This window comes from Porites lutea, chromosome 9 (assembly GCF_958299795.1).
Source record: "Porites lutea chromosome 9, jaPorLute2.1, whole genome shotgun sequence".
Taxonomy (NCBI): Eukaryota; Metazoa; Cnidaria; class Anthozoa; order Scleractinia; family Poritidae; genus Porites; species Porites lutea.
This window is the reverse complement of record NC_133209.1, coordinates 19618849-19637979: the sequence shown is the minus strand read 5'-3', so window position 1 is coordinate 19637979 and position 19131 is coordinate 19618849. Positions and strand designations below refer to the sequence as shown.

At 42.6% G+C, this 19131-nt stretch overlaps 1 protein-coding gene across 1 annotated transcript in view; it reads left to right on the top strand.

Annotated features, from left to right (window-relative positions):
• Positions 1–19131, top strand: part of LOC140948359 (uncharacterized) — a 41438-nt gene that overhangs the window by 5509 nt on the left and 16798 nt on the right. Inside the window, exons 6-16 of the mRNA XM_073397595.1 lie at positions 376–590; positions 1219–1380; positions 2892–3056; positions 3505–3615; positions 4399–4515; positions 5063–5153; positions 6206–6571; positions 7973–8095; positions 8471–8590; positions 8866–9033; positions 9480–9722. Coding sequence (XP_073253696.1) covers positions 376–590; positions 1219–1380; positions 2892–3056; positions 3505–3615; positions 4399–4515; positions 5063–5153; positions 6206–6571; positions 7973–8095; positions 8471–8590; positions 8866–9033; positions 9480–9722 — 1881 coding nt within the window. The remainder of the gene's footprint in view (positions 1–375; positions 591–1218; positions 1381–2891; positions 3057–3504; positions 3616–4398; positions 4516–5062; positions 5154–6205; positions 6572–7972; positions 8096–8470; positions 8591–8865; positions 9034–9479; positions 9723–19131) is intronic.

The following is a 19131-nucleotide window of genomic DNA, read 5'->3' as shown; positions in this document are numbered from 1 at the left end:
GAGAGATGAATTCCCTCGGAAGCCTTTTTCAAGGTCCAAGTATTTACCGTTGCCATATATTAACCGCAGCTTCGCTTTCAGCTCTGGCTAAATCTGTATATTAGTATACCTTAATAATGCTTTCATACTGGCAATTCCAGTGTTTCCTCTAAGTCCCACTTCCTCCGGTCACCGGTACGATTATAGCTTTATTTTACTCCCTTAATTACACATAGAAAGGAAATAGTGTTTTACGTTTCATATCTTTCTTCGTTAGCTATTGGCTCACTTATCAATACATCGCTATGTAATACCAGCGTAGTTACAATTGTCGTTTTGGTCTTTTAATCTACAGTTTTGTCATTCCCTTATTCATGGCTGTGTTTCTGTCTCTAGGCTTTCCTGTCCAGATCGGGCGAGTTTTGATGAAAAGACATGTACAGTGGGCAGAAACGGCCTGTGAAGTAGTGAAATTTCCACAGTTTTCGTTCTATCCCGACAAACAAGTGCACGTGCAAATAACGACCAATCACTGGAACATAAGCAGGAAAAATTATATACACGATGCTACCGTTTCCTGGACACAAATAGTCAACTACGAGAGTTTTGAGGTCAATATTTAGACGATTCATTTCAGCTTGTTCCTAACGGTACAAAATTTAAGTGCTGGTAGTTTGTGACCTCTGTAGTCATAAGTGTTGCCGTTTTTCTCGCATTTTTTTTTATTTCCAAAGAGGAATCTCAGTGAATCGTCAGTCGATCTCAACACTTAATAGGTCAAACAATTTTAATCCTCTGTATTTAAACAAATATATATAAATGTCCTTGTTTGCTTCGTGATAGCTGGGATGAAGACCCTCACGCTGTCGGTTTCATGTCACTTGGGTCTTTAAATCCAAATCAGCGCTTAGTCCTTATCACCTCAGAAAAGTGCAAAACCCTTTTTAAAAAACATCGCTTTTTCTTCCACAACTGATTCACTCGCTTTCTCAGTAAATTTATACCTGCCCGGTGAATAGATTACTGACAGAAATATGCGTTGGGTAATTATTGGGAGGTCTTCAAAATAACTTGGAGTCTCCATTTTTAAGGTCAGTAGTTATGGCTGACTAGTAAAATCTTTCTTGACCATGTACATTTTTTAATTCCTAAATTCACCAATATAATGATCATTAGTGATTGCGAGATCGTATCTCAACATGCCATATAATCATTAGCCATTCGGCATCTAATCTTTAGGTGTGCGTGACTGCAGCAGGAAGAAATGATCGCTTTATCAAAGAATTTGCCACGGTGGACTGGATGGCCTACCAAGGTGCTCCTGATGGAGGTGTGGCGGGTAAAACACGCATTTCAGAATGGTGGACTGGAACACAGTGCTCAAAAGTCAACCTTCCACAGGCAAATAAACGTTATGTTTTCTTGAAATAGAAGTAAAGGGAACCTGATTGTCATATTTTTGCGGTGAAATATATCATCGTTTTGCGCAGGAATACACAAACGTAGAAAACGTTATGAAAAAGTACATATATCTCATTAAGACAGTGAGTGCCAAATAGGCCACTTCCGAGTTCCAAAAATCCTCATTTTCAAAGTGAGGCCAAGTGCACAACAATTCTTGCGAAAATGAGTTTTATTTGCATGAGAATGAATAATCATTTCCATATCAAAGGCTGAGAACTTAACCCCGTTTCGATGTAGAGGCCCGGGGCAACTCGGAAATGGCCTATTCTATTACCATCCACTACTCGTGAGGAGGGGGGGGGGGGGGGGGGGGGCAGGCCATTTCTATTTATTCTTTTTTTTCTGTAACACAACACTCACCCACACACACTCACCAACCCACACCCTTGAGTACCTCAATTCCCTCTCCCAACACTTCAACGACCACATCTCTATTTTCAAGTAAAGAAAAATTTGCCGTGATCATCTAACGTGAAATTTCGAATAAGACTACCAAACGCACCTCATAAAGCAGTATAATCCCCGAACCGCAGTTCAAGAATTTTTGCTTTGTATCAACAACGACAACAACAACAACAACAACAACAATCCGTGTCAGTATATTGTGGGGTTGTATTCGAGAAACTCGCTCGCTACACGACGAGGTACCAGGAATCTGATTTACATCTTGGCCTTTAATCTTCTTATCCTTCTTACAACTTCTGCTTACTCTACTTCTACTCTACTTTTCCTACTCTTCTCTATTAACTAGTTCAAGTATAGTAGCAGTTTTAATAGCCAAAGCTGGACGTGTTTGGGTTAGCTGGCCGGAAGAGTTTCTATTGTATTTCTTATCGCTAATACTGCAACAGGTTTGCTATTGTTAGGGAATATACCAAAGAACCAAGGTCAGCTCTAACACCACAAACACGACCACCTGTAACATTCCTAATATGGTAATAAATAAATTTGCGAGCTAAGCAAAACTTCAAATACAAGGAAAAACAAAAGATCGAAACAGGAAAACAATACGTGGACAAAAACAAGACTTTATGAAACAAAAACTAAACTCAAAAGTTGAGATAGATCTGTCTTAAAAATAACTTTCAAAATACTTCACAACAAAATTTAGCAAATGTTTCGAGTGAGATGGATTCACTTTTTTCGACCTTTGTATGGTCTCATATTTCCTTATCATAAAAATCCATTGTCATTGGCTTTTACAAAAATGAGTCAGAAGAAGAAAAATATTCTAGGAAAAAGTAATAGTAATTAAGAATTGGAGAAACACCTTATACGGTATAAAGTATTTGGTTCAGGGAAATAACCAAATCAATGCGTTAGGCATCCTTGATTCTGTGCCGGAAACAGTTGTCGTAACAGATAATGTGCTGTTAGACTCTTGCTTTCAACCATCCTTCATTGTTATGCTCACTAAACTCTACCTGTAATCGATGGTTGTTTAACAGGGAAAATTTGTCGGTACACCAACAGTTCTGGTTACAGCAGAACATATCAGTGCAGCCAAACACGATGCCGCAAGTTTGTGGGTGGAGAATGCAACCAGTTCCTCCTTCTACATTTGTCTTCGAGAACTACAAAATTATGATGGTCTACACGAAGATATCTTTGTGGTATGTGTGTATTTTTCCCTTAGACGGATATACTCCCGGATCCAGTAAGGAAAAAAATGCCAAAATGTAATTCTGCCAAGTAATTATTATTATCATTCGATGCAAATTTTTCTTCCTTTTTATTGGCCGAGAGCCCACCATGTGATCTGCAAATCCTGTCCTATTATGATCTCTTGTTTCCCCACGTAATGGTCTACTCATGCGCAATCCCGTCCAACTGAGATTGACTGCAAATAATATTCTGCTCATGTATAAATGAAACCATGCGTTTAGCCAATGCTACCTTCGCTTTTTCGTGAAAATGGAAGATCGCTTCCAATTCATGAGTTGATATATATAGCTTCGAGTGTAAACCTTAATTAAAAAAACAAACTCGGTGATCGAATGATGAAATAACTATCATATTTCCATTTATTGACCCAGTTTTGATTGTCGTACTTCATTTCAGAGTTGGATGGTCTTTGAAACAATACACAGGCCCCTTTTTGCTGAGAGCAAACAGGTACTTTTTCCAAACAACAACACCGTCTCTACAAACTACAATGGTGCATTTTGCAAGGTAGAGTAAATTTTAATCAGAAAAGACTCGTCTGTAACTATTTAGTTAGTGCTGAGAAAACCTACTATAAACAAGTACAAATATTTAACCCTTTCTTTCTAGCCTTAGCTTTGAAACTCCTCACTTTGTTTTAGCTTGCGAAAGAAACCCAAGGTAATTTTCACCATAATGTCACATTTGCCATCAAGATAATAGCCAAGCAACTCAATTACTGGCATATAATATGCTGGTGAAACAAGAACTTAAAATTGTGGCCTCTCTCACCAACGTAACAAAAATTGAAGATAAAACGCTGTTAATTGAAGTTTAAGCTCCGACGTTTCGCCAATGCTACCTTCATCAGGGAAAAAGTTGTCAATCCGAATTGTTATCCCCTTCCAATCAATATAATTGTCTTGATACCAGAGGAGTTAAACGCACTCTCGTCTCCGCTTCATGGCAGCACTCCGCTAGAGGTACATTTGAAACCTGACCATACAACCTCAAGGGTGACAGGAGAATAATGAATAACAGGTTATAAAAGACTGAAAATGAATGATGAATATTTGGGGTTAGGAGACCCGGAGTAATGAATAACACAGACTTAGGAATAAGGAATAACTGTTCTGACCCAAGATGAATATCTATGTAAATATCTACGAAAAAAATTTTAAGGAATATTGTATATCCGCGATCCCAATACTCCTTTTCCATCCCCAAATACACCCACCACTGACTATCATCCATCAAAAGGTGTGTAGTACCTTTCGGAGTTTTAGTTCAACATCCTTCTTATGTTCTTAGGATATGCAGTTTTCAAGAAATTACGACAAAGAACCCATAGTAATGATAGCAGCTGGTCACAACTCAGAAGGCAACAATTTGAAACCAATTTACATGTCCGTGACTGCATGGATTGAGGTATTATCAGTTGCAATTGACATTGCATTGATCATGATCAAACTTTAGAACCCTTGAAATACATATATAAACCGCACAGAACCCACAATCCCTTGATTAGCTCTAAAGAAGGGCTGGTGTGCCAAACGTAAGCTCACGAATATTTTTCCAGTCCTTTATCTTTTCTTTTTTTCTTTACGGTGGAAAAGTCCCTTCATCTGCTTTGTTAATAAAATCAAAGTCAGAGGAACCGTGTATTAGCGCTAATGCCATTAGAAAAGTACACCAACTCGCACTAAGGTTCGTTTCGTTTAAGAGTTACATGTATTCCGTTTATAAGCTACGTCCATACATAACAGTAGTCTAAGCCGTTTCTGTTGATTTTCCCCAGGTCAATTTCCAGTGTTTATGCAAATATAAAGGCGAGTCAGTGGCAAGCTTTTGGACGAATTTATCTTACAGTTAAGCCTGGTCTTTTCGACGTCCTTTAGCACATGCGAGAGGATATTACAGACTTTTCGTGTTTGAAGCAAAATGGGTATTATTTTGTAACATCCATATCTTACAGCACATCAAGACAAGTGACTTCCGCGTTTGTCTCAAGGAGTTGTACGCTGACCAGCATGATCCTGTGAACGTGTCCTACGTAGTGCTGGCAGGTGGGTACGGCTCAAAGTTTCCAGAAGCTTCACAATAAATTATATAATACCTAGCTGGAGATTTGAAGACGTCACTAGTCTAAGACGCCACCGGAAGTTTGTTTACGCCTTAGAGAGTCACTGCGCGCGGACATCAAATATTTCATTCCGCGTCGCAGAGAGAACGGACTGTGGGCTTATTGCAAATGATTTTTTTACGATTACAGTTCACTTAAAGGGACGGCGTCCCGATTATGCGCACGCGCGAGCGTCATATGTTTTTTCTTCAAAACACAATAGAACTACTCTCCTCGCATCTTTTAATTTCGCGACATCCTATCCGAAAATCAAAGTTTGATGCATGCGCAGTAACGGGATACCGTTCCTTTAAGGCTCTCTTATTTCTACGCCCTGGAGAAAGCTTCGAGTTTCAAGTCGCGTTTTTATTTTAGCTGTAACGACAGCCATGTTGTTTGACAACACAACAAAAGCCTTTCCCCTCTGGGAATTGACCTTTTTTTTCAGGCAAATTCTGCAAGAGAAGACTGTATTGTTTTGTTAATCAACATGGTCGCTGTGTCAAGTGGTGGCAAACCAAGAATGTGTAATTTCATTACCGCTAAGTCAGATTCTCTTCACTATTCAGTCGGATATTAATTTGCCAAGTTTCTATGTCCTTTGTATTTAAGAATGGCTGTATTCACACGAGAGACGGGTTATCTGTTGGATGACCCGCGTCAGACAGATAATGCGTCTTAATTTGAAAATGGAACGGTCTTAATTTTGGATGGACAATCCGCCTGACTTTATCCATCTGTTTTTCAGTGAAATCAATTTTTACGCATTCTGAAGATGAATTTTCCGTCTCTAGTGTGATAACGGCCAATACTGTATTTCTGCGACATATGATAGAGAAGGGATTTCCGGCGTGAAGGTTTTAACGCTAGTGTTAATTAATGCATTTTCTTTTTCTTTCCAGGTTTTACAGTAGGCTCTCTAAAATTCGTAGCTCTATCAACATGATAGCGAGTCCTATCTGCATATTTAACAGACACTGTTTTTTTCTCTTGAAGATGTATGTAAGCCAGGATGGTCATATTTTTACTATTCGAAAAGCCAATCATGCAAGAATTGGACTGATGCACAGAAAACATGCCAAGCGTACAGCGCAAACCTCATCACCGTACGGAATCAAGAAGAAAACGTTTATATTCAGCATCGACTGAATGGCACCAAGGGGTGGATTGGGCTTAACGATATGGACATTGAGGGAACTTTCGTCTGGGCTGATAATAGAACTAACAACTTCACTTACTGGGCTAAGAACCAGCCCGATGACTTCAACAATCAAGATTGCTTTCACACTCTGGGAGTAAGACATAGTTTTATGTGGAATGATGTGAGCTGCGGTACCTGCTATAACTACACCTGTTCAGAAGGTATCTGGGAGTATTCGATTGTCTCTAAAGGGCCAAATTATTTTCTAGTTACAACATCATTGAACATGCCTAACGTTTTTTTTTTTTTTTTTTTTTTCACTTGCGTACACCTTAAATGGCAAAACACATTATTATCGTACACCTAGATATCCAAAGTTTTAATGTTACTCTTAAGGGACACAAACCACAAAAGCATAAGTCACGGCTGCCAGAAAAGGGCAAAAAAGTTGGTTCGCACAAAATTGATGTTATACATCGGCTGGCGAGTGAAACCAGCTCCGAATCCACATACCTTAATTAAAGGCAAATTAACTAAAATAAGAAGACCCAAATGCTTGATGATCGACTACGGCCAGTTTCTTTACATCGCTTGAGACTCAAAAATCAGTTGTGGCAATTGATTTTCGATCTGTCAACTGATCCATAGATCATTAATTTATTCCTTGATTGAGGCGCCGTACACGGCTAATTTTGAATCCACAACTTTTTGAATCCGCTGTCCAGAGTGGAAGTTTTGGAATACGCTATAAATCTGGAATCGTATGGACGCTAAATGCTGATATTTTTTTTAATCCGGTGACGAAAGAAGATTGAGCCCAGTTCTTTACCGTAAATACTGCATTCAAGAAGGCAACCTCGTTCCCAGGTTATCTCTCTTACCGTCTTTACGACGCATGCGCTCTTGCCAATGTTCCCAGAGGACTCCTGGGAACTAGAGTGAATCCGGATACGTGTCGGATACGTGTGGACGGGCAAACTCGATTGACGACGGATGCGTGTAGACGTGGAAATTGTGGAATCCAGAAAGAAAAAGTTGAGGATTTAAAAATATCCGGATACGTGTGGACGGGACCTGAGTGATTAACTGATGATTTAATGATTACCTTATTGATTGAATTGCTTTATTGGTCGTTTCATTGGTTAACCCTCATTTGATTGGCTACCTTTCAATTACATGGTGGATAGGCGGATGTTTAGCGATTTATGTTGCTTGTTTACTGTAAGAGGCGTCCAACAGAAAAGTTATGGCAGGTTTGCGGAATTTCAATGTGCATGAACGTAACATTTAACTCTTCCCTTAGTAAAATTTCCCTTAGTTTTGCACTTTTCCCCTGGCCCACCCGCATGTAAATAACTCTTATAATGGTCGGTCCCTAGCATGAGTACAAACTGTGTTCACTTTGAATTCAAGTCTGACTCATCAATTGTGGACTGATCCATCACAAATTTGAGGATCACACACAAAGCTTACACCCTTAATGCTATTTGTAGTTTAGATTTTTTCCTCACTGATTTGCTTTTTCCTTGCACCATACCAACGTTTTCTTTCTAAGATTCAACGTAAGCAAAGTGTTTTTTAAGTATTTCCTGTGTTTAATTTTTTTGTTTGTTTTTAATTAGATTTAGATGAATGCGGAGGAAACAATAATCATTGTCATAAGGATGCCGTCTGTACAAATACGCTTGGCTCCTATAAATGCCAGTGCGGGACAGGATATACCGGTGATGGTTTTTCATGCACAGGTAATAGACCATTTTACAGTTACAGGTGGAAACGAGGCTGGAATTGGCTTAATGCTAACCCTTCCTGCGTTATTATGTACATCATTTGTTCTTTGACTGTTATTATTTTAAGAAAGAGAGAGATCAGAGGTTTCTAGCAAAACACAGTCAACCTCAGCGTCACGTTCGCTCAAAGGCTGAGATACTAAGCTCACAACTGTAAAATGGTCTTATGTAGAGGTAACTATATTATTTGCTATACAAAATAGAAACATACGAGCGGTGTTGATTGCTTCAACTAAAGAATAAATGAATAAGTAGATAAACAGAACTCAAGGCTTATGCCGAAGGTTCATGTACTTTGTTAGTCTTAAATAGTTTTCATTTTGCTTTTAGATATCGACGAGTGTTCTTCAGGTCATCAGTATGACAGCAGTGCGACTTGCCATAATACAGATGGATCTTACACGTGCACCTGTAACAGCGGATACTCGGGAAATGGACGAACCTGTAGAGGTACGAGCATTTGCTAAAAAAAAGAAAGAAAAGAAAAAGAAAAGAAGAGAAAAGAAAAAAAAAGAAATAAGGAATCATTAATGACCGGCTAATTATATTGTTTATTTACATGCACATATTTGAAAGGGTTAGAGGCCTTCTTTTCTCCGATTGCCCCATTGTTCTTTTTTTATGCTCAGAAAAGTGCCTTAATCTCTTTGCACGAACTTTTTTGTAATTTCTTGGCAAATACGTTTACCAATGAATAAGTAAATCGAATTTATATTTCCTTTCAGATGTTGATGAATGCTTTCTCAACACTCATGACTGTGACTCCCATGCAATCTGCACCAATACAGGAGGGTCATTTACTTGCAAGTGCGATCGGAATGCGAATTACTATGGGGACGGAAAGACGTGCTCTCCTCATTGTATGTTATACGCAGTTTTTTCGTTCATTTATCGTTTCCATCATCATGGTGACTACCTTGAAAACTGCTGATAACTAGTTCACGACAAAAAGCTAACTAATCAATAATAACCAATTTGATGTAAAGTGAACTGAATTCCGGCCAATTTCCCTTCATCTTATTTGTGCTATTGTACACTAAGAGGAGTTGACATAGTGACGAAAAAGGGCTATTACTGAAATGTCAAATGCTTTGAAAGCTATGTGCTTGAAAGACTATGTTTGTTTGTTTCGTTGGATACTTCTGTTTTCCTTGTTACTTTGGCTCTTTAGTTTCATCTTGAATGTATTTCTGGAAGTCTTGGATATTTTAGCAGTTTTGGGATTGTTGTCGTCGTCGTTGTCCTATTTTGTTTTAAGTTATAGTGAATTCTTTGGTAGGTATTAGAATACAAGGTTTTTTTTTAAATTCGGAAATTCTTATTTCCTTATTTTTTTCAGGGGGCTTCGACAACTCTGTGATTTTAGCGAATGATGCCAGCAAGTTATCACAGTTAAACAGATGGCCTCGTCCTCACTTGCGAAGTTCGGACAGAAGTTACTGGAAACTGTGTTATAGAGCTAGTAGCCATGGTTGGGGATCAGAAAACTTTCACAGAAATTGCGATAACAAAGGACCCACTGTAACAATTGTTAAGGTTGGGAGCTACATTTTTGGAGGCTACAGCGACAAGCCATGGAAATGTAAGCCTATTAAATATTAAGCAGTTAACTAAGAATTAAGGGATCCGAATGGTTGAAATCCAAAACGTTGGCTGATCTCTAAGGTACAAGGGAGACGGGGTGAAGCTGGTGCGATTTTCTCCAATAGGGCAAATCATCATTTTTAAGACATGTTCATCACTTATTCCTTAAAAATTGAAAATGGTGGACAACCATTACTCGTGCATACAACTTGTCAGGCGTATGAAGACCTGTGTGTTCAATATTGTCAAGAGCAATTATAGCTCTTGGTATTGTTCATGCCGCAGTTGCGTGAGGCAGTTCGAATAAGTACCTTTTTCAGGCTTCAGGTATTCAGGTATTCAAGGGTAATTCGCAAATTGAAGTATGTGAAATGGTATGGAAATTTGTCACGTAGAGGAAAAAAATATTTCGATCCGATGAACCTTGTGGATATATCAATGATATTCATGAAGTGCTACATAAAATAACAAGAACTTACTGTTAGTATGTGATAGGGGCACCTTTTCTTGTCTTTTTTCTTTTTTCTTTCTTTTTTTCAATGGAGGGTATGGTTTATAGGGTACCATGTCTGTTAAAAAAAGGTATACAAAAGGGAAAGGGGTTATACTTGGCGGGGGGCTCCCCATATTTAAGGCTGTTTAGCAGTCCCTCCCACATGCATGTAATACCAAACCGATAAATCGAGATGATTTTATGCGTCTTAGCGTTCGATTTACAAATATCAAGATGATAATGATCGAGGAAGGTTTCTGTAAAAACGCCTGGACTTCTGATATCAAGAGACCCGAAGCAACTCGACGACACCGATAGAAAGGGAAGAGTAGGGAATTTGAATACTTGAAATACATTTTAAGTGGAAAGGTGTAAAGAAGTCGTGTTTGGAGTACTTTTTGCGAGCACCGCTTCGGCCTAGAGTAGTGTGTTCTATGCTTCTTCGGGAGCAATATCATACGCGCTAAAATCTAATTGCGATCGAAGAAGTGCTGAATAATTTCCAATATTTCAATCGTCAGACATCTTGGATCAATATGTGAAAGTAAAAAAAATTAAATAAAATTTATGTAAATTTCACTCACGAAGGGTCGTAAACAGTCATAAATCAATGTCTGTCTTTTCGTGTTGCAAAACCCCATTGCGGATGAAAATATTAAAATACATTAGTTCAGAGGTGGACTTTATCGTGTTCTAATAGCAATAAAGTGGGGTGGTAGGCCTACACGACTCTTACCTCATGTCAAAATGATGCTCGTTTCAATTAAGTTTTTTTCCTCAGCTGGGTAGATTATGGTTACGGTTCTCCGCGAATAAACCGGCGGCACTTTTTTGCCACAAAAACAAGGTGCTTTTGCTTTTCCATCCGACTGCAAGATAACATAAATAAACATGGCGTTACAATGAAAACCAGCACGTGAACGGCAAAGCTGACTGTTGCATCTTCCAAAGCACAGCACTATTTGAATTCTCTATGCACTACACCAAAAACACCACTATCAACAAGCAAATTTTATGTAGATTTCACAAAAAATTTTTTCAAGGATCAGAAAATTGAAATTAACCTTCTTTTTTTAGATGTTTTGCGCCTTGCCCGGCATTTCTTTGAGTTGAAAAACTCTCGTGTTCGGTCGTTTTACCTCCCAAGAACGCACAAACGTTCATCGGACGGCATTTTTTCTTCACACCCCTGATTTCTCATTGTCTTAAGACACAGCTCTCAAAGTAGTGTGGGGAAAAGACACTTCTAGGTGCAGCCATAGTTAATTGAGTGGAATGGTTATGAAACCCGTCAGACTCCTTTGTTATATGTTTTTGTGGACCTGAAAGTGCACAACGTTCAAAAGAATTCCTATCATTTTGATTGTATTGACCAATAAAAACGTTGCATTAATTTATTCCGTAACAATTTGCCAACAGAAAACAAAGGATTGTTGTTACGCCGCAAAATGTAACAATTGACGCAAAATGTAACATTAACGCGAAATGTAACAACTTTTTGACGCAAAATAAAACAATATTTTTAACGCGAAATGTAACAAGCAAAATGTTACAGCCTTGAAATAACTGAGAGACTTGGACATGAGCCTTGTAGATACAGTGTAAATTGTCCCCTGGTTACAAAAACAGTTTATTTATAAAGTTTTCTTACAATGTCAAATAAACTTACGAAAGGTTGTAAAACAGGTGATAAAGTTACAAGTCATGTATAACCTTGGAAAAGCAGTATGGACAATAACAACAACGCTAAGTTATTAAACATAACGTATGGAAAATGATCCCAAGCTATGCGAAAAAAATATGACTAGAAATGTGAACAATAACACCGTAGGAAACACGCAGCAATCAGCAATTGAAATGCAAGTTAAAAGTAAAAGTTAAGAAAGGTAACCTTTCAAAAGGAAATTTTGAACGTAGTCAATAAGATAGATATGAAATTTCTCATTTCTTACCGGACTTCCAGTAAATGTGAGAAATTTCATACCAACCCAGTCCTGCTGCCTTAAAACTTAAACATGCCGACGCCCATTTAACACCGTTGATTATCTCACGCAGTCGGATGACTGCTCCGCTACACTGTCCTTTTAGGGAAAAGGGGAGGAGGTGGGCAAAAAAAGACAGCTTCGGATAAAAACAAAAAGCGTCTTCACTCGACAAAAGTGTGAAAAGAATGATCTGTAATCAATACTCACCTCGAATTCATACGGGCTCAACTCCCCAGAGGGAGTATGCTTAAAATGTACCATCCTAACGCATCTAATACGTCCCGGATGTTGTAACGCCAACTTTCTTTTCAGCGTCACACATATACAGTAAAGAAAGATATAATAAACAACAATTCGTTCGACTGTTTCAGGATTTAGTTACTATTATCGAAAAACGTTTTGTAAGTTTATTTGACATTGTAAGAAAACTTTATAAATAAACTGTTTTTGTAACCAGACAATTTACACTTTATCTACAAGGCTCATGCCCAAGTCTCTCAGTTATTTCAAGGTTGTAACATTTTGCTTGTTACATTTCGCGTTAAAAATATTGTTTCATTTTGCGTCAAAAAGTTGTTACATTTCGCGTTAAAAAGTTGTTAAATTTTTCGTCAAAAGTTGTTACATTTCGGGTTAATGTTACATTTCCCGTCAAAAGTTGTTACATTTCGCGTTAATGTTACATTTTGCGTCAATTGTTACATTTTGCGGCGTAACAATTGTGCACTTTCAGGGTGCTTCCAACATAAACTGTAGCACTGTTGTTTTTATCATTGATGTTTGCCGCTTTTCATAACAGTAGTACATAGGGCTCCACTAGGGACTAACCAATCAGAGCGCAGCAAATTTTTGGGGGAACCAATCAGAATCGAGCATTTAGCACACGTGACCAAAATGACGTCAAAAGCTCCCAAATATGGGCATCCAATTCACGTGACCCCATGGGGAAAAGAACACCACACACAAGAGGTGGATCCACATTCTTGGCATAGTTTTATTGACCGCGTAGAGCCTAGGTACAAGCGGGACGTGTGTGAGGTCCTAGTGACGTCACGCCCATTTTTATTTCTTACAAATCTAATAGCAGGTCGAGTTCATCCCCAATCTTCTCGTAGCCATAGGGAAAGCTGGATCGAGTAGACACATCGATGACGCGCTTGTCAAACACCAACCCATACTGCTTTACGCGCGGAACCACTTGAATTTGTTTCTTCTCTAGATCCCGTGTGAAATGATAAGGAGTGACAATGTTCAAATTTCGGCGAGAGTCCTGAGGCGAGTCTAGTTCCGAGAGAATGTTCTCTTTCATGGTGTGAAAATTAAGAATGGCGGACCCCCGAACATTCAGGGTGAAACCGCGGACCTTGCACACCACTTTACCTCCACGGGTCGTGTACCCATAATTCTTGGCGCCCCCCGAAACAAACTCGGTGATGACGTCTCCGTCCAATTCATCCGTCATGTCCCCCAGAAAATCCCCAGTGGCAATGCTGGGTTGACCCGGACGCCATCGGTAAATCACACTGTCTGTATCATAGTAGAGGACTTGCTGTTGAAGGGTGTCCAGGGACTCGTAGAGCTTGAGTCGAGCATGGCACGTGGTGAAAGCCGCCACAAAGATATTGGTTTTGGTGCCTTTGACAGCATTGTCTTGGACACTGGTGTAAACGGCTTCCAGGATGTCGTCGGTACAGAGACGGAGCGTACTGAGATCGAGAACCGCGTCGGAGATCAAGCTGAACAAATGGGCGGGGTCCTTGACAGTGACGGTGGTGGGTTTGTTGATCCGCTCCCCAAACTTGCCCCAGAAACTGTTCAACATCAGTTTGGCCGTGGCCTTGCGACCGGGATTTTTGGCAATGCTGGCAATGTCCAGTCGGATCCCCTCCCGTTCCTGGTAACGAAGAATGTACTCTCGTTTCTGCTCGAGGGTCTGACACCAACTGGGCCACCCCGCAGATTCTTGTTTCAACTTCAGCCAGGTGTTGACGTAAGGGGCGAAAAGACCCGTTTGGCATTGCTCAGGGGGAAAATGCCAGACTTCGTGGATCTTGATGAGGGTGTACCCCTTTTCCACAGCTTTGACCAGTTCGGGCGTGCACCAGGTCCCACGTAACGTGCGATCCGCATCCGAATGAGGGCAATACTGGGTTCGGGTCAACATGGGTTGGGCTTGTTCCGCCTGGACACAGGCACGGCAGAGAGGAAAGGTGAGCTTTTGGCCACAGCGTACAGGTAAGACAGGGTGGAATAGGCCAGCCGGAGGCAGAATGTCCACCGTAGCAATACCAAAATAGGACTCCAGGGACTGGTCGACGGGTTGGGTGATGATCTTGGGATGACCAATAGGGTAAGGGCAGTTTTTGTTCACCCATGGGTACAGGGAGGTCACATCCACATAGCGTATCTCCTCCCCCTCTTCAGCCACGATATGCAGGGCCACCGCACCGGTGCGACCCCCAAAAAAGGCGTCACGGGGTTCCAGGGGAGCCACCAGATCAAAGGAAGCCAGAAACTGAGAGACAGCGGGCTCGTCATCAACCAGTCGGTCCCATTCACATTCCCACATTTCGATGACAGTATAACCCGCTCGGAGCAGGGCCATGCGTTTGGAGAGCGTGGCTTGATAGAGTTCCTCCACGGTTCGATCCGGTGTGGCATAATGTTTGGCGTTTCTCATAGGATAACAAGTGGGACAACCATGGTAAAGACACCCATGAAATTCGTAGACAGTGCGGGTCAAGGGATCGTAGCCATCGACGAAATAACTGTTCACGAGGGTCCGGACAAACTGCTCGCCCCCATTCCGGACATGTCGAATGCGATCGGCACTGGCTCCCTCTTTAGGAATAAGGTGTTCTTGGTAGTAGAGCCACTGCAGGGCCTTGAGCGATTGATTGACTTGGGCGCCTCGCCAACCCCTGAGCGGTTCGACGGCAATGGTATCGGGGGTCAAATGATGCTTGCGCCAATAGAGATTGCAGGCACTGGCGATGGTGATGCATTTGGCCATGGGATTGAAGCCAGCCTGCCGTTCAAATTCTTGTTGAAAAGCTTCACATCCCGCTTTCAACAGAGCCACATCTGATTTGCAGTACTCGATCATTTCTTGACGGAAATCAAAACGCACGTTACGACGGACTTGGTCGGCATGCCAACGCGTCAGTTCGTCTTTCTTTTTGGCCATCATGCCCTCGGGATCGTAAAATTCCAAATCGGGGATGCGGCCCACATACTGTTGATGATCCGGGGTATTGAACAAATGAGGAAAGAAGCCCTTCTTTAATTCGGTCAAATTGAAGGTGCTAGGAAACGAGGCGAGTGGCATGGGCAAGAAACACAACGAGTCAATGAATTTGAGGGGTCCGCTCTTGAAAGACAACACTTTGGCGCCCACCGTCAGTTGATCCACCACTTCGCGTTGTTGCTGGTACAGTTCATGCAAAATAAACATGCCATCGAAGCCTTTCAAATTGTGAAACACCACGAGAATCTCCCGCTCGCCCTCTGTGTCCGAGAGGACCGTGAGATCATCCAAATCGTGCAAAAATTGGAGGGCACAGTCCTCCCCGTCCAACACATGAATGGTCGTTTCTTCACTGCACGAATAACACAACAAATTAGCCACAAACACTCCTTCCGCATTTTGCATGGCTTCAAAATCCGCATAAACAAACAGGGGAGCGGGTGGCGCCACCATGCTACCTCCTCCCTCCTCGGTTGGTTCTGACTCCTCGTCCTCCACTGCCACGGGTTGAATGTAGCACTTATGGTATTGGATAGACACCCATTCTCGACACACGGGACATTTGGCGTGCCCACACTGATGACGTTTGTTAGGGACGACCGTGTACTGGGCCTGGCACTTGAGACAGGTTTTGATGGATTGACATTGCTTGGTGACCACATGATGATGTTTGCATTGGCTGCCGTAAAACTTGCGGTGACATAAGGGGCAATACTCCGTAGGGCGGGTGCCACGCACATAATCGGGACAATCAAATCGACCGCACGCTTTGCAGCGTCTCCCTTGACAAGTGTGATTAGTGCGGTCATTGGTGTTGAACCCCCGTTCACAGTCCAGGCAATAATACGAGCGGTTGACAAATGCAGGAAAAGACGTGCAGCCATCAAAATGATCATTGGATTTCAATAAACGAATCTGATGAGGCGCGTCAGGGCCTTTAAAGATGAGAAAAAAGGGTTTCATCCGGGTCATCACCAGCAATTGATATTGAGACCCTAACGTTTGTTGAAATTGACACAACTCGGGTAAACCACAGGGACCCTCAACCACCCCCGCTTGCTGATGGAGGGCTTGGGCTTGACGTAACTGCACAGGAAGACCACGTTTGAGATTGTCCCAATCGCGAAACCCGTCCACGCCTTGATCTTTATGACAATGAGCACGCATGGTGACAATAGCGCGAGCACAGCATAGGGCATCTCTGTTTCGAATGGTGATAATACATTTCTTTTTCTTGTTGTCTCGATCCAGGCATAGACGTCCTGCATTGCGTTGTTTACGATGGCCTGTTCCTGGGCCAGGCATAGACACAAACACCACATCCACTTGGAAACCGCGATCGGGGTTGAAGGCTTCATTGCTGTTCAACTTGCCGGCCAAGGTGGCTAACATGTCATCCAAACGAGCCGTGCGTTGTAAAAACTCCCCCACCGTAAAATTGGCTGTTTGATAAGCATGGGTGAACCCATGCGCTGTAATAGCAAAATTCACAAAATGATGGGCAGGTCGCTGCTCGCGGCCCAGTTCTGTTTCAATGGCTTGATGGAGTGCTTCGGTCAACGCCATACCAATATTATCCCCAGGAACAGGATCCCGCAATTGCGCATTGAATTGCGCCCGCTCCACCACATCACGCCAGCGGCGTCGTCGACCGATGGGTTGCATACTGAATTGAAAGAGAGGGCCACGGGCGGCAGCCCCTCCCAACTGTTCCCAACGGTCATAGGCGCGGTCCAATAGAGCATCCTCCTCTTCATCGTCACTGAAAGGATACGCCTCCGCCATGACAGCGGCAACAATTTGAAATTTCCCGCGCTGAGCGTTGACTTTTATAGACCTTCTCACGTGATCTCTCCTGCGCTGGGATTGGTGGACCAAGCTCAGGTGAGAGTCAGGTGAGGGGGTTTGATTGACAAGAAGAAGATCAGGGGTGGTCCCCCCCATGGGTACAGACTCCTCCCATCTCCTCTAGGCCTGGACCGAGATCGGTGATTGGCGGAGAATCCCCTAGATAAAGTCGGTCGTTCAGAACAGACGTCAGTGTGAGTTCGAGATGCCCAACAAAGATCCTGAGAAAACGAGAGAGTTGAAACACGCGTGGTATCTCAAGAACAAAGAGAGATTGTTGCAGCAGAAACGTGAACGGCGGGCGGCCCAGAAAAAGGTGAAACCACCCAAACCGCCTAAACCCGCTCCGACACCCGAACAGGAAGCGCAAGCCCGAGAAGCCAACCGACTGGCCTGTCTGCGCTACAGAACTAAAAACGCAGCCTATGTACGCTTGCTGAACCGGGACTACTACCACCGTCACCGCGAACAGATTGCACAGCAACAGCGGGACCGTCGTGCCAGAGAGAGACAGACCAGAGAGAGTCCATTCAGAAAGTTACGGGCCTTGGCAGACGTGTGTGCTGCCCGTTTGCTGGAAATAGAGCATGGATACGCCCAAATCGAGCCGAAAAAAGCGGGACCCCGAGAAAAATAGGATTCAACAAAAACTGTATCGACAGCGACAGTATGCGGCTGTCAATGGGATCGAGACTACAAAGGCCCTTAACCGTCGACGCTACCACGAGCGCATGGCACGCATGAAAGCCAACGGAGAGTACGAGGCCTTCAAAAAAAAAAAGTGGAGTATGGGATGAAGCGCTACTATGCCATGTCCGAGGAGCGGCGGAATGAGGTGAAACGGAGGAACGCGCAAGCCCAAAAGAATTGGATGGCGAAAATGAAGGAAGAGGGGACCTACGAGGCCTACAAACACCGATTGAACGAACGGCGACGGGCGTTGCAAGCAGAGAAAAAGCGAGTCTTGGGCGAAGAGGGGTGGAAAGCCTTGCAATCAAAAAAGTACGAGCAACGGATGGAATCGATTCGGCGTCAACGATGGCAATGGTTGGACGAACAATTAGAGCGTCCCTTTCCCCTCTCGTGGTTGCCTTTAGACTGGTCCGACTCCGAGCCTGACGAGGACCCTATACACTCGACTCGTTCAAACGCATTACAACAATTGCAACAATATTTGTAAGAGCAATGTGAGTTTTATTAAAACATGTGATTAGATCATTCAATCTTGTGATGACTGTGTTCAACTTAATTACATGCCCAATCTCAGTTTGGTTTTCATAATGCGTCTGACAATACGCTCCGTCAGGGTTTTGCGGCCAGGGAGTTGATCAATCTTGGCAATCATCTTGCGATCCGCCACCCATTTATCTTTCAAGGTCTTGGCTTTATCATAGTCCATGTCATGCACTTTCGCAATCCTGTCTAACCGGTTGATGCCGGGATCCCCACGGGCCAAACGTTTTTTCAGATGGGTGCCAGGGCCCATGTACTGATAGCCGGGCCAATGAAATTCAATACCCGTCTTGTTGAGGAGGTTTTGCACATCAAATAACTTGCCCCCGCGTTGCGATCGTCGTTGGCGTCGCCTCGATCGGGCACGGGAGGCAGCCGTCACACGACGTCTCCGTCCCATCACGGGGTTTTCCACGATTTCCAATCCAAGGCTTTCTTGGCCACACTGAGGCCTTTCTTTTTGACCACCGCCTTCGCTTTCTTTCTAAGATGTTTCTTGATCGCTGGAGAGAGCGTCGAAGAAATGGAGGACGACGTGGATGTACCAGGCAACCCTTCGGCCAAGTCGGCACTGCTCACTTGGGGCGTAAACTTGAGTTTC